At 43.5% G+C, this 14588-nt stretch overlaps 1 protein-coding gene across 4 annotated transcripts in view; it reads left to right on the forward strand.

Annotated features, from left to right (window-relative positions):
- Positions 1-57: 57 nt before the first annotated feature.
- Positions 58-14588, forward strand: part of LOC108435459 — a 116533-nt gene continuing 102002 nt past the window's right edge. Inside the window, exons 1-2 of one of the 4 annotated variants that reach the window (XM_017711315.1) lie at positions 58-351; positions 14042-14110. In XM_017711315.1, coding sequence (XP_017566804.1) covers positions 184-351; positions 14042-14110 — 237 coding nt within the window. In that variant the 5' untranslated portion in view covers positions 58-183. Of the gene's footprint in view, positions 352-12011; positions 12178-14041; positions 14111-14588 lie in introns of those variants that run through there. The other 3 variants (XM_017711316.2, XM_017711317.1, XM_017711318.2) reach the window with 3 other exon arrangements.

The raw sequence follows: 14588 nt of genomic DNA on the forward strand, positions 1-14588 counted from the left end.
GTTAATGCCTCACAAGCGCCACACTTCATTCCTTAGACCACGGACCTGAACCCTGACACGCGTGGCCAAACAGCAGTCAGTCTGTAAGAGGGAAAGAGACGGGATTCTGAGAGAAACGAGGAAAAATACAGAGAACTCTCGCTACTTTGACACCGGAAGGTCAGAAGAACCAAAAGCCACTCAATGTGGATCCAGGAGCAGCACAGTGGACGTGTCTTCTCCAGAAGGCCGCAGTCTCAGAGTGGACAGCAAAGCTACCCTCGTCCCTTCCACCATGACCGCCGCTCTGGGAGATGTGTCTTCAACAACGGCTGGCTGTCCAGCTCACGAGGCTGGACTCAGGAGAGCAAGGTCAGTCGTTCACATTAAATACCACAGAACCGGGACAGTCTTTGGGATATATACACGCCGTCGTCTAGAACTCTGGCGTGATGTTGGTGTGGGGCAGTTTTAGTCCTTCACTTTGATTATGTAAGTATATTAGGTTTATTCTTATGCTACACTATTAAAAATGACTGTTCTTTAGGGGTCTTTATTAAAGAAAATGGTTCTATATAGAACCATGAGCACTCAAATAACCCTTTGCATGATTAAAGGGATTTTTGCATCGCAAAAGGGTTCTTCAGACTGATACAGAATGTGCTGTAGATGGTTCTATATAGAACCTGTAATACGCCTGACATCGCAAAAGGGTTCTTCAGACTGATGAAAAATGTGCTTTAGGCGGTTCTAAATAGAACCTTTTTGAAAATGGTCCCATATTGCATCAAAATGTGTTGGTGCTATATAGAACCCTTTTCAACAAGGTTCTATGATTATGGTTCAATTATTAAAAGGTTCTTTACATCGTGAAAGGGTTCTTCCGACTGATGCAGTATGTACTGTAGATGGTTCTATATAGAACCTGTAATATGCCTGACATTGTAAAAGGGTTCTTCTGAATGTGCTGTATATAGTTCTATATAGAACCTTTTTTTAAAAGGGTTCTATATATAGCACCAAAAACCGTTCTTCTGTTGTAACAAGTCTGACATTGCAACAAATGAAGAACCATAGTGCCATATAGAACCCTTTTCAAAAAAGGTTCTATGATTATGGTTCAATGACTATGGTTCAGACTGATAAAGAATGTGCTATAGATGGTTCTATATAGAACCCTTTTTAAAAAAGATTCTGTATAGCACCAACGATGGTTCTTCAATGGTAATAAGCCTGACATTGTAATAATAGAAGAACCCTTTTTGGTACTATACAGTACCCTTTTCAGAAAGGTTCTATGATTATGGTTCAATGAGTAAAGGGTTCTTTGCTTTGTGAAAAGGGTTCTATAGACTGATACAGAATGTGCTCTATATGGTTCTATATATAACCCTTTTAGAAAAAGGGTTCTGTATAGCACCAACGATGGTTCTTCAATGGTAATAAGCCTGACGTTGCAACAATAGAAGAACCCTTTTTCGTGCCATATAAAACCCTTTTCAAAAAAGGTTCTATGATTATGGTTCAATGATTAAAGGGTTCTTTGCATCGTGAAAGGGTTCTTCTGATGGTGGCCTTGACTGTTTGTAGGTTCTGTTCTTACCTTAAAAAGACCAAAAAAGACCATCATGAGAATTTATTCTGACAGAAAACGTTCACGGTTGTCGGGGATGATTTTCTTGGTGTTGTCCATTTTCAAGATTTCATCTGGGGCTCAACAGGCCGGCTCTGACCACAGCCAAGGTGACCGATCTCCGCTTAAGGAGTGAAAAGGCACTCTGCTGTCCGCCTCACGTAGAGAGAGAGGGAGGTTGGGGGGCAACATGGCTCAGATCAGAGCATCTGCCCAGGTCTCTGATGCTAATGAATGATAAGCAGGTTAGCTGCTGGGGTGCCAGTGCTGCCAGAGGTCAGTGGCTGCGCACTGGGGTGGCAGGACAGGCACTGGCTTCATGCCCCCCAAGAGAGCCTCCAGATCTCGGACAGCCTGCTCGCTCTGTTCTCTCTATTGTCCCAGCTAGTCCTCGCCATATTGATCTCTGATGCCTCCAGATTAGGGCAGAAAAGAGGGCTCTGTCCTGGCTGTGGGGGTCCCCCTCTGATTCCTCTCTCCCTCCTTTCAGGGTCACAGAGTCTATGAAGCCCTCCTGACCCTCAGAATCGACACACACACACAACACACTTGCACAATCGGCCCACCAGTGCCAGCGAGGACAGACCCCATTAAAGCCGATTGCTTGGGCGCCCACATTCACCGCTCATGCCGGCTGACCCAGAGAGCAACGGTGGGCTACTGTGGTGGGTTTTTTTGTGAGTGCGTTTTATCCTCATCCCCTTCCATGCTGGGGAGCACGGCCTGCCTCCATTGTGGCTTTTTAATGGGGTTGCAGTTTAGGGACCTCATTGTTTTCAGGGCAAAGGACTTCCTCATCTGCTCTGTGTCCCATTGTGTGTTGATTGATGCTGTGTGTTGTCAGGTTCTTGTGGGGATGTCGTCAGGGTGTGGCCCGGCCTGGTAATTCTCTTGTCGTGGATGTCTGCGTAATGTGGTTTGTCAGAGACGGCTTCACCAAAGTTTGTTTGGTGATCGATGGGTAAATAACGTTGGTGCTGACGCTCGCTCGAGTGCTGGACCTCTTAAAGGAGAAAATGAGCTTCCAGCACAGTTCAGTCCAGTTCTCTTCAGCTTTATTTGTATACTGTTTATTTTGGCATTGTCCAAAAGCAGCTTTGTATGTCTTCAGAAGTGCCCCACTTGTCTCTGGGGTGGGACCCTCGAGGGTCCATCTCAGTACCTTTAGTCAGGGAACATAACTGAACCATAATCCACTGAAATGATCTGTTCTAAGCTGCACTGACTCCACACACCCTGCCTCGCCTCGCCTCCAGGCTTTTATTCTACTGCTCTGTTTTAAATCATTTGGTTATGAAAAGGAACAAATACCAACTTTTCACCTGGAGGAACTGATTTAAGCTTCACAATCAGACCTTAAACCCACTGTAGAACCTTTCAGGGAACATTTATACTGTTTGCACCTTGATGGCCTTCATTTCTTACAGAGTGGAGATCTTCAGACAGTACAGAAAGTAGAGATTGAGAGTAGCAGGAAAAACTACGCTTGAGGAAGAAACGTCAAAAGGAAGAAAGATTCAATAAGGACCACATTGGATAATGGAATTATAAGTTATAATTCAGACAAGCCAATGACAAATGTGAGGAATGCATCAGAAAACCTCCATTAAAAGATCTGGAGAGCTGTTGAGGATGTGCACCAATCCTGGCATGGTATCCCTTAGCAGTGGCGGTGCCATGACCGTGCCCACCCGACCAAGGCCCATGCATTTGTATCGTCAGCCCACCCAAAAGGACTATACAAGTTTACGTTCACTATTAAAATCTTGAATGAATGAATAAACAAAGCGCAGATGCATTCCACTGGAGAACCACATCCCAACTTTGGCAATAACCACACACCTGAAAAAAATGGTTCTACAAGGGTTTTTGTAAAGGAAATGGTTCTGTATAGAACCATGAACACTTGTTTAGGTGTGTAGTTGTTGCCAAAATTGGGATTTTGATACAAATGATACAAATGCATGGGCCTAGGTCGGCTGGGAACCCTTTGCATCATTAAATGGTTCTTTGTATAATGAAAACATTCTTCAATATTCATGTAGAATGTGTTTTTACACGGTTCTATATAGAACCTTTTTGAAAAGGGTTCTATATAGCAGCAGTAGGGTTCTTCTATTGATACAGGCTTGACATCGTAGACATTTTCGTTGCTACATAGAACCTTTTTCAAAAAGGTTCTATATAGAACCATCTACAGAACAATTTCCATCAAGCTGAAGAATCGTTTAACAATACAAAGAATCTTTTAATCATGCAAAGGCACTTGGTGTTCATGGTTCTATGTAGAATCATCTTCGTTGCTAAAGAACCGTTAAAGAACCATAGTTTTTAAAATGTGGTTTAGGGCCTGCTTGTGTGATTTTGGGGGAGAGAGGGATCGCGTGACTGCATTTTGGGTCATTTTTATAAGTACTTAGCTTTAATTTCTGATTATCAGCACTAAAATCTCTGTCAATCAGTCAGAAAGCTGTTTGAGACACGAGGGAACGTTCTAGATTCGTACACATGCAGTCAGCCATTGGGGCAATTAAATGGACGTAAATGTAGGATCTGAACGGTGCTTTTCTGACCTGGATTACTGACTGGATCTTCAAGTCACCCTGGACACACAGGGTGAGTCCTGCCGAGCTGTGATGTGTGAATTGCCTCGCTGTTTTCAGTCTAGTCCTAGAAGATACAACATTCTCTTTGTTTGGAATTCTCCACGGAGAGGAGTCCAGGACTAGGCTTAATCCCAGCCCAGAAAAAACGACTCCTAGAGCTCTTAGACTGAGTTTTGCACCAGCTAACCCCAAGTTAACCCTCGAAGCATGTTGCCTCCTCAGTCGTGGGCTCTCTCTTGTCTCTCCCATCACGCAGATGCTCCCATCCCGACTTCGCTTTGTGCAGCACTGATTAACCCGTTGATTAAATACCGATTAAATGTCTATTAATGTAAGCAGGGCTTGTGCAGGAGGCAGCAATTAGGTGGAAGTGAATTAATAAAACATACAGAGGAGGCCAGGGCTCAGGAGCATCTCCAAGAAACAAACAGATGGCCGAGAGAGAAAGAGAGAGAGAGAGAGAGAGAGAGAGAAAGAGAGAGAGAGAGAGAGAAGCAGCAACCACTTCTGCTTGTTTTATTCCTATTAGGTAATTCGATCTTTCCTCCACCTACTCCACATTGATAACCCACTCTCATGTTTCCTGTGTCCCTGGAGCAGGCGGCCGTGCATTTCCTCTCTGGCCCACGCGGCCCACACGGTGCGACGGTAAACAGCATCCTGACAGGAAAAGAGCCCGAGGTGCAGGGACCCCTGTGCAGCCTTGAGAGACTCAGGCAGTGGAAAGCCCATCTGCCTGGAGTCAGCCTAATCTCATTTAGTGTATCGGACCATGGGGATACACCAATCATGCCTGTCCAATCTCATTACGGAAGTCAATGATCAGGGCATCAGAAAACATGGCAGGGAGGCGCGAGGTGGCTGATTTGAGGCTGTTTGAGCTGGACTGAGGCTTTATCCCCCACGCTCTGGCGCAGGGTGTAGGGTTACGGCATGAATATGACGTCTAATCGCAGCAGCCGCTCACCTGAGATGGGCAACCGATGATTAAAAGCAACCTGTGGGCCTGAAAGGGATTTCGAAGAAACCCAAGCTGTCGCTGAAGGCTCATCCTGTTCTGGTCTTCACTTTGTCCAGTCTGTGGAGAATAATTACTCGTTTCTCAGTGTCTTCACCACACACACGTTTGGGTTTATAGGTCTGCAGCAAATATTCAATAAAATTCAATAAATTCGACCATTTATAAAACTGAAAAGCAGTTTCAATAACTGGGCCTTGTGTCTGTATTTCAGCAAAGCAGAGTTTTTTATGAGTTTGACAGGAAAAGCAAGTCCTCAGTATCTAAAGAAAGCAGGATGATCCGCCTGCATATCACACAGAAATGGTTTATGCTTTGTCTTTTTTCATGGGTTTACACTTTACTGTAGGGTGCTGTTCATAAGGCAACATGGCACCTACATAAACTTGTCATGACAACTGACATAACCCTACACAACTGTTTATAAATGCTTGTTCCAATAAGCGTCATTCGCTATAAAGGTGACATTTGCCAATTTTGATCAAAGTCAGCTAAAGCAGCCTTTGACGGATAATACCTGTTGTAATAAGCATTTATAAACAGTTATGCAGGGTTATGCCAGTTGTATTGACAACCTTAAGTGTCATGTAGCCTTATGAACAGCACCCTACCATAAAGTGTTACCTTTTCACGTCAATCAAACTGTATTAGAGCTCTATTTTGAGGTGATAATAACAAAGCTGGTTTCTATTCGTCAGCTTATAATTCTTATTTTTCTATGAACACTTTCTATGAATACCAGTCCCACCTATGAGCGTACGAACACATTCATAACATGTAATAATGCATTCCTAAGGCATCATAAACATGGCAAGAAATATTTGTGAAATGTGTTGCACTTTATAGTCATGCTTATTATGCATTTATGCATATATTATTAACAATGCATTATATTATAGTGTTAATAACATGTTATAAGAGCTTGTAAGCTATATTTATCAGCTGTAAGTCAAGTGAGGTGAAGTATATAAACACTGAAACATTTACTGTAACACTGCAATGTACAGAGCTGAGGCATAACATTCTGACCGCCTCCTCGTTTCTACGCCAATTGTCCACTTTATCAGCTCCACTTACTGTATAGCTGGTCTTTGTAGTTCTACAGTTACAGACTGTAGTCCATCTGTTTCTCTGATACTCTGTTACCCTGTTCTTCAGTGGTCAGGACCCCCATGGACCCTCACAGAGCAGGTACTGTTTGGATGGTGGATCATTCTCAGCGCTGCAGTAACACTGACGTGGTGGTGGTGTGTTAGTGTTTGTTGTGCTGGTCTGAGTGGATCAGACATAGCAGTGCTGCTGGAGTTTCCTCTCACTGTCCACTCTATCAGACACTCCTACCTTGTCAATCCACCATACTGTATAATAAACATGACTATAAAGTGTCATTCATTTTAACAATATTTATTGCCGTGTTTATAATACATTATGAATGCATTATAATATGCTATGATTGTGTTTATAAATGCTCATAGCCATGATATTCATTCAAATCTTCTGTTCTACATTCAGTTGTGCAGCAGCTTCAGTCTGGAACTAGTACCATTTTAAGTGCAACAAAAAAAATCGTTTCAGTTTATGTGCTTTTCCTGCAGCGCTGGATTTGCTCGCAAGTGCATTTTGTTCCTCAACTAATTTGTTTTTCAACCGAACCAATGCAAACATCCGATACCTGCTGACCCTGTGTGACAGAAGCCGAGAGTACAGTGCTGTGCTTGTGAACGAGGGTCTGCTCACACAGAGAAGTGTTACAGTTGGACACAAAGTCATTAGTCACGTTGAACATTCCCAGCAGGAATTCACTTTAAAATAATTAGTGTTTTTTTGGGAGGGGGAGGGATTTTCCCCATCAAATTTTCTCTCAAATTTAGTCATATCCAATTGCACCCACTAGATGGACTCCCTCAGTCACATGATACCATCAGTGCTAGTGGGGCGAAGGCTAGTACAGGCTTCCTCCGAGAGCTGTGAAGAGCCACCGCATCTCTTCAAACTGCTGCAAGCGCAATGTCAACAATCACAACCATTATCCACAGTATGGGTGGACACATGTAGGCTAGCAAAACAGAGGGGAAAAAAACATAAGGCATAAACTCATATGTTGATTTTTTAAACAGTCTTTATAAAACAGGCTGTAGAGGGACTGAACTATCCTACTGTACATATTTCAGTGCCCAGTGTGGTCCGTAGAGCTGCTGTAGCTCAGCTTCTCAGTGTGTTTACATTTACAGCATTTGGCTGACGCTCTTATCCAGAGCAACTTACAATTTGATCATTTTACACAGGCAGGCCAAGGTGGTGTTAGGAGTCTTGCCCAAGGACCCTTATTGGTATAGTGTAGGGTGCTTGAACCCCAGTCTACAGCGTAGAAGGCAAAGGTGTTAACCACCACACTAACCAACCACCACTACTGTTTACTCAGTAGTTGGTGAGTGGTGTGTTGCTTTAAATTACACAGGTTTACTGATAATTATCCATAGACAGAGCTGTCTGTAGAGGATGCATTTCATTGATGAAATGAAATGAAAAACTTCAACAAGATGGGAAACTCTTGCCTACTTTAGCCTTGGATGTGTTGCTAAAAGAGACAGATGGGGATCAAAACTATGAAATGTACTTACAGCTGTAAGTAAAAAGCACTACTTGATCCAAGGTAACTAATGTAGCCTAGGTAGCTAATGCATGTCATTTAAAATCGGCTAGATTTTAATGAGTTAACTGTTAAGGCATGTCACACCCATTTACGCTAATAACTACCACACTCTAAGTATCAGACTTGGTATCGGTGAGTACTAAAAAAATATGTACTCGTGCCAGTCTGAAATGAAAGGTGTCGATGTGGTTGGTTAGTGTAGTGGGTAACACCTCTGCCTTCTACACTGTATACTGGGGTTCAATCCCCTGCCTGAATAAGCATCCTACTCTATATCAATATGAGTCCTTGGGCAAGACTCCTAACACCACCTTCGCCTGTGTAAAACATAGAAATTGTAAGTCGCTCTGGATAAGAGCGTCTGCCAAATGTCATGAATGTAGTCAGGACATTTTTTCGTCCAGGAAATATACTGTAGCATTCTGCTACTGGTTGACACTGGGGTCTGGAGGTGTGGCTTGGAAGATGGCAACACCCAAAGGCCCATGGTAGCACACCTTCTCCAACAAAAGGACTAAACGCTGCTGTTAATGTTGTTGTCTGTTGGTTTAAGTTATGTGTACATGGCATTTGTTCGGGCGGCACGGTGGTGCGATGGGTGGCGCTGTCACCTCACAGCAAGGGGGGGCCTGGGTTCGATTCCCCAGCCGGGTGACTGGGGTCCTCTCTGTGTGGAGTTTGCATGTTGTCTGCGTGGGTTTCTTCCAGGTTCTCCGGTTTCCTCCCATGCAGTCAGGCCAGTTGGACATGCTACATTGCCCCTGGGTGTGAGTGTCTGTCTGTGTCTGTCTGTCTGCCCTGTGATGGACTGGCGACCTGTCCAGGGTGTATCCTGCCTTCCGCCCGATGACCACTGGGATAGGCTCCAGCACCCCTCGCGACCCTGACGGAGAACCGGCTTGGAGAATGGATGGATGATATTTGTGTTGTCTCTGTGTTGAGTGCTTTGGTTTTTGTGTGTGATTATTGAGCACACCAGCAGAAAGTGGCACATACAGGACACTGAACTCACCTCTAGCCACTGGCTTCGGTGTTCTGTGTGTGTTCTGTTCTATAATAAGAGCTGCTTGCAGCAGATCATTCTACCCCTGTTTCTACTTCTGCCAACACTACAGCATGAAAACAGACTCACATTCACACAAAGCACACAGACGGAGAAATGTTGTGGTGCTTCTCCCTTTCTGCAATACGGAACAAGTGCATGTGTTTAGATTCAGCTCTTTTCTTTCTTTCTTGTAAACCTCTGTCCTCTTCTCCTCTAAATCTCTCTGCTCAGGCTGCTCCACGCCCAGCTTCGCCCATGCTGGGTTTCCAAATGCACTTGATTTCACATTCAGGGTGTAATTAGTAAGCAGATTATTGTCCCAAGTGCCTGCGATTTAGCACTGAGAATTGATCATTGTCCACCAACCAGTGGCCACTCAGGTAAAGAGCGTAATTAAGGGGCATAAATTGCAGGACTTTTTTGTTCCACTGAGCAGCATTAGTTAAGAACATTGTCTGCAGTCATTTCGTGGGGCTGTGTGCTAATCAGGGATGGTAGAGAAGAGGAGGGAAAAATGGCAATTCAGCCAAAAGTGCCTGTGACTGACACATCATCTCATACACGCAGCCAGAATGCAGCTTCATCCAGGTGGCAACATGAAAAGGCCACATATGCTGCATTTTTTGTTTTACCTTATAAATATTTCTATTTTTTTTTCTGTGGGTTTATAAAAACAATCATCATTCATTTTAACACCAACATCTTCAAACGTCTTTTTATCCCTTAGAATTAAACAGGCTGTTTTTGTTACTGTGCCTTTAAGAGCGAGATATGGAAATGAGATTTGATCTGATTGGCTGCCCTGCGTTGTGCTTCATTCAAAAAGCAGTCGAGGCTGATGCACTACTTGACAACCTCAGTGTGAATGGGCAGAGCTAAACTGCTATATATTGTGTAGGGGTGTACATGTGAATGTAAATGTGTTGGTTTTAAATAAATAAATTAATTAATTTGGTCTTTTTTTGCAGCTTAGTGTGTGAATGGTATAATTTGTAGCTTGAACAGTGTCTACATATTACATCTAAGTCCCTTGTTTAAAAAAAAAAAAAACAGTCAGTTCTTCAGTTCAAGTGTTCTCTATGCTTAAATGGTTCTTTGCCTGGTGAAATGGTTCTTCAGATGGATGGAGAACATGCTGGGTATTCAAATGCACTTGATTTCACATTCAAGGTGTAATTGCTAAGCAGAGTATTGTCCCAAGTGCCTGCGATTGAGCACTGAGGACATGGATGAGGACCTGAGTTTAGTTGGTAACACTTTCTATGAATGTCATGTTTGTAAGCATCTATAAACACATTCATAACATGTTATAATGCCTTCATACGGCATCATAAGCATGGCTATAAATATTTGTAAAAAGGCATTACACGTTATAGCTGCACTTATGTATTATAAATTGTTAACATAATGCATTATAAGTACTGTTCATAACAGATTATAAGAGCTCATAAGCTGTATTTGTCCGCTCTAAGTAAAGTGAAGTGTACTGGACTAAAGCCTCCTCCAGGGTTAAGAGTGAAGAATTTACTGAAACACTAAAACACAATAAAGCTCATTACAGGCTTCAAATGTCAGAGTTTAGACTAGATCAACATCAGAGTTTCACCCAATGTGGGAAAGTCAATGTTCACCACTGTTAATGTGCACCACCGTTAGCCTGGCACTGACTTAACACTGCATATCCAATAGAACGCCAGCAGAAATTAGACTTACTGTACTGTAGTGTAGTGATGACACAGAGTGAAGGCTTCTAGAGCTTGACGTTAGAACAAGTGAGGGAACAAATTACAATGACAGAACTCGACTATCTCACCCCTCCCTCTCCAGGCCTTCACTCCACAGTGACTTCACACTCAGTGTGATGTCAGAGGGGGTTCCGGTGAGGGGCTGATGGGTGCTTGGTTTGCTGTGATGTAATGTTGTGGAGCATTTAAAGTGAAATGACTGGGTAAGAAAAGTTCACTGTTGCAGTGATTCTAGGCTGCACGGCCTGTTTGGAGCTGAAGCCCTGAAGATGCAGCACTAACAGCACCAGCGCTGAGATATAAAATACATCTTGAGCATCTTGAGTTCGCAAATCTCCAAAACTACCATAAGACACCACCTCCATGCCAACAGATTATTTGCAGGGTATTCCAGGGGACCGCCTTGGACCCCCTTTATATTAAGTGTGTCTAATAACTGTGTAGTTACTTGTAAATAACATAAGCAACAATATTGTAACTACTGATGATTGAGTCACTATTCCAGATGGATCATAGAATTAATTACACAATGGTAATAACACAAATATAATTACATTTGAAATCATTCTGGAACAGCGGGCATCCCCTTATCTTACTTAAACGTGTTTACCCTGAAAGCAATGTCCACATTACAACTCCATTATTACACAGTAATAACAACATAACAACTACACAGGAACTGCCAACTTATTTTAATAGGGCAACTTTAGCACAACAGGAACGGGGGGGACAGAGGAGGGTAAAGTTCAGTTCCTCACTGCTGGGCTTTAGATACTTTTAGGGAATTGTGTGCTTTCAAAGAGGGGGGCAATTATTTATTATCACCCACCCCTAATTCTTCAGTGATATGAGGCTGAAGTCAAATATTCACCAGATTCCCTTTCAAATGTTCCCGTTCAGCAGCAGTTACATTCTGATGCTTCAGGGAAATGGAATTGGGCCTGAGAGCTGTTTTATTGGCAGAGGGAGCTTGTAGAAAGTATTACATATTAAGTTGGGATGCCAATATTTAATATGTATGTCAATATCTAGGGGATTTTTTTCCCCCTCTAATTAAATTTCAAGTTCAAATTTCAATTAAAGGCTGGATTTTTCTCATTTTCTCAGTATGAGTTAGGCTAATTCAGCAAAAGGTAAATTCCTTTTAACCCCCGTTTGCTCATGTTTCCCAGGGGTGCCAATAAATGTGGAGGGGACTGTATGTTTTGGTTACTTGAATTCAAAAGGTATTTTAATCTCATCCCAACCAAAAGGTGTAAGGCTGTTCTCCACTCTCCACAGAACCAGAGGATGTTCTTCAGTAGTTCCCCGCAGTCCGTCTTCATAACCTCTGTATGAACAAGAGAAGCAGTAGTGGCTCCTGTGGCGGGCGCTGAGTTGAAGCTTAACATGGGGAAAAAAGGACGAGGACAGAGAGAGATGGAGAGATAGAGAGAGAAGGAAAGATGTCGTCGAAGGATGTGATGGATGAACCTCTGCTTGGGCCAGGGGGCCACAGGTCAGAGCTGTGAGAAAGGGAGAGTGAAAGGAGGAAGAAGGGTGGCAGAGAGAGGACAAAACGTATGGAGGAGTCCTCCAGAGGTCTATAGTGTACGCTAAGAGGGTCAGAGGGAACTGATGGGAGAATGATGAACAGGGCGGCCTGCCCAGTGAGGTGGACAGTGTCCACCATTGAGATTCAACTCAAGGCACACAGAGAGGGACAGAGGGGTAATTGATGTACTGAGAAGGAGGTCTATGTGTGTGTGCTCTGTGTGGCTTGCCTGCCTTTTTATTTGACTTTCTTACTGTTAGTTCAACTGAAAAAGATTTTTTTAACATAGAATTAATTCCTTGGGAATTTTTGCAAGTTTCATCTTCTTGTTCACACGAGTTCTTCCTTTGTATGAGGGGTAGATTTTGCATAAAGGGTCATTTTTTTTTACATTATTCTTGTATTTTTATCCTTAATAAATCTTGTCATTTTTCTGTGACTGTCCACATCAAACATGGTTGGAGGTTAGGGAACCGGCTCTGTGACCGGAACGTCGCTGGTTCGATCCCCAGAGCCGACAGCACATGACTGACGTATCCTTGAGCAAGACGCCTAACCCCCAACTGCGAATAGGGCTGCCCACCGCTCCGAGCAAGTGTGCTCACTGCCCCCTAGTGTGTGTGTGCTCACTAGAGTGTATGTGGTGTTTCACTTCATGGATGGGCTGTTATTCCCAAAGCACTACGGTCACAAACATTTACTATGAACATTTTTACTCACATCGTCCTCTATACCGTGTTGGCCAGACAGCTGTAAACAAAGCCAAACACTGTGATTGGTTCTCTCAAGGAAATCTGGGAAATAGACCACTATGGAATCCAAAGGCCTCAGTAAAGTCTCCTAGAGGGCAGCAGTGAGCACCCCAGTGATTGCAGAAACGAGAAATGGGACACCCCACAGTTCTCCAGTGTGTATTATTTGTGGGATGTTATTTTTCTCAAAATAAAGCTGGTCAGTCTTTGATATGATCACTTGTTTTGAAAGCATTTTTAAGTGTCCCACCACTTTTAACAGATGGTGTGTGCACCCCCCCCCCCCCCATTTCTAAAATAGTTGGAAAGCTGCGCAAAATGTAAATACAAACGAAATGCAATGATGTGGGAAGGAGCGCTGCACCCCTGCTCATCTTTACTTCTGGAAGGCTCTCTAGGATCCTCTGTTTATACCCAATCATGTTACTGACCTGTTGCAAATTAAACACCAGGTGTTTTTTTTTACCATTGGACAACTTTGCCAGCCTTTTGTTGCCCTTGTCCCAACTTTTTCAGAGTGTGCTGTTGGCATTAAATTCAATATGGGCACATATTTTTCAAAAAAACAATAAAATTCCTCAGTTTCAACACTTGATCTGTTGTCTTTGTACTATTTTCAATGAATATAGGGTTGAAATGATTTGCACTTCACCACATTTTGGGTGGTGCAGTGGGTGGCGCTGTCGCCTCACAGCAAGGAGGGCCTGGGTTCGATTCCCCGGCCGGGTGACCGGGGTCCTCTCTGTGTGGAGTTTGCATGTTCTCCCCGTGTCTGCGTGGGTTTCCTCCGGGTTCTCTGGTTTCCTCCCACAGTCCAAAGACATGCAGTCAGGCCAATTGGACATGCTACATTGCCCCTAGTTGTGTGTGTGTGTGTGTGAGAGATTGTGTATGTCTGTCTGTCTTCCCTGTGATGGACTGGCGACCTGTCCAGGGTGTATCCTGCCTTCCGCCCAATGACCGCTGGGATAGGCTGAAAATGAATGAATACATTTGATAATAATGAATAAGATGTGCCTGCCTTTTGCAGTGTGTAGTGACGTTAGTCTAAATTTGGGCTGCTTTGTGTTGAATAGGCTCCTTCCTGCTACTTCTCCTTCGTCAGCAGAGCCGTGCTGTGGAACAGAGGAACCCACCATCATACGGTAAGGGCACTAACAACGGCTGTGGTGTGATAATCTTGACTTTCATAGACGATGTTCTCAGATCTTCTGGGTTTCTTTAGACTGAAAGAGCCAGGGAACCTAAATCTGCGTTTTCTTTCTAATTAAGTGAATCTGGTTCTTTCAGGCAAACAGTGAACATGCACTATGTATAACCTTTGATTAATGTTCCACTGACCAATCAATGACCGATATATTTCCCCATATTTCTCTCCTCATGATGAAAACCGGTGGTCCTAATCACACGTAAGCATTCTGATGACCAATCACAGGGCTGCCTCTCTTGCCCCGCCCCCACAAAACAGTTTCAGAGCGGGAGAAACTTAGCAAGCTAAAGGTAACCCAGTATAACCAAAACACCTGCCTGTTGCCCGTTCACTCGTTTATCCAACACCAACACTGTTTGCTTGTCCATTCTTCCATTCACACGTTACTTCGTCCATCCATTCGTTCAAGCTGT

Source organism: Pygocentrus nattereri, chromosome 1, assembly GCF_015220715.1.
Source record: "Pygocentrus nattereri isolate fPygNat1 chromosome 1, fPygNat1.pri, whole genome shotgun sequence".
Taxonomy (NCBI): domain Eukaryota; kingdom Metazoa; phylum Chordata; class Actinopteri; order Characiformes; family Serrasalmidae; genus Pygocentrus; species Pygocentrus nattereri.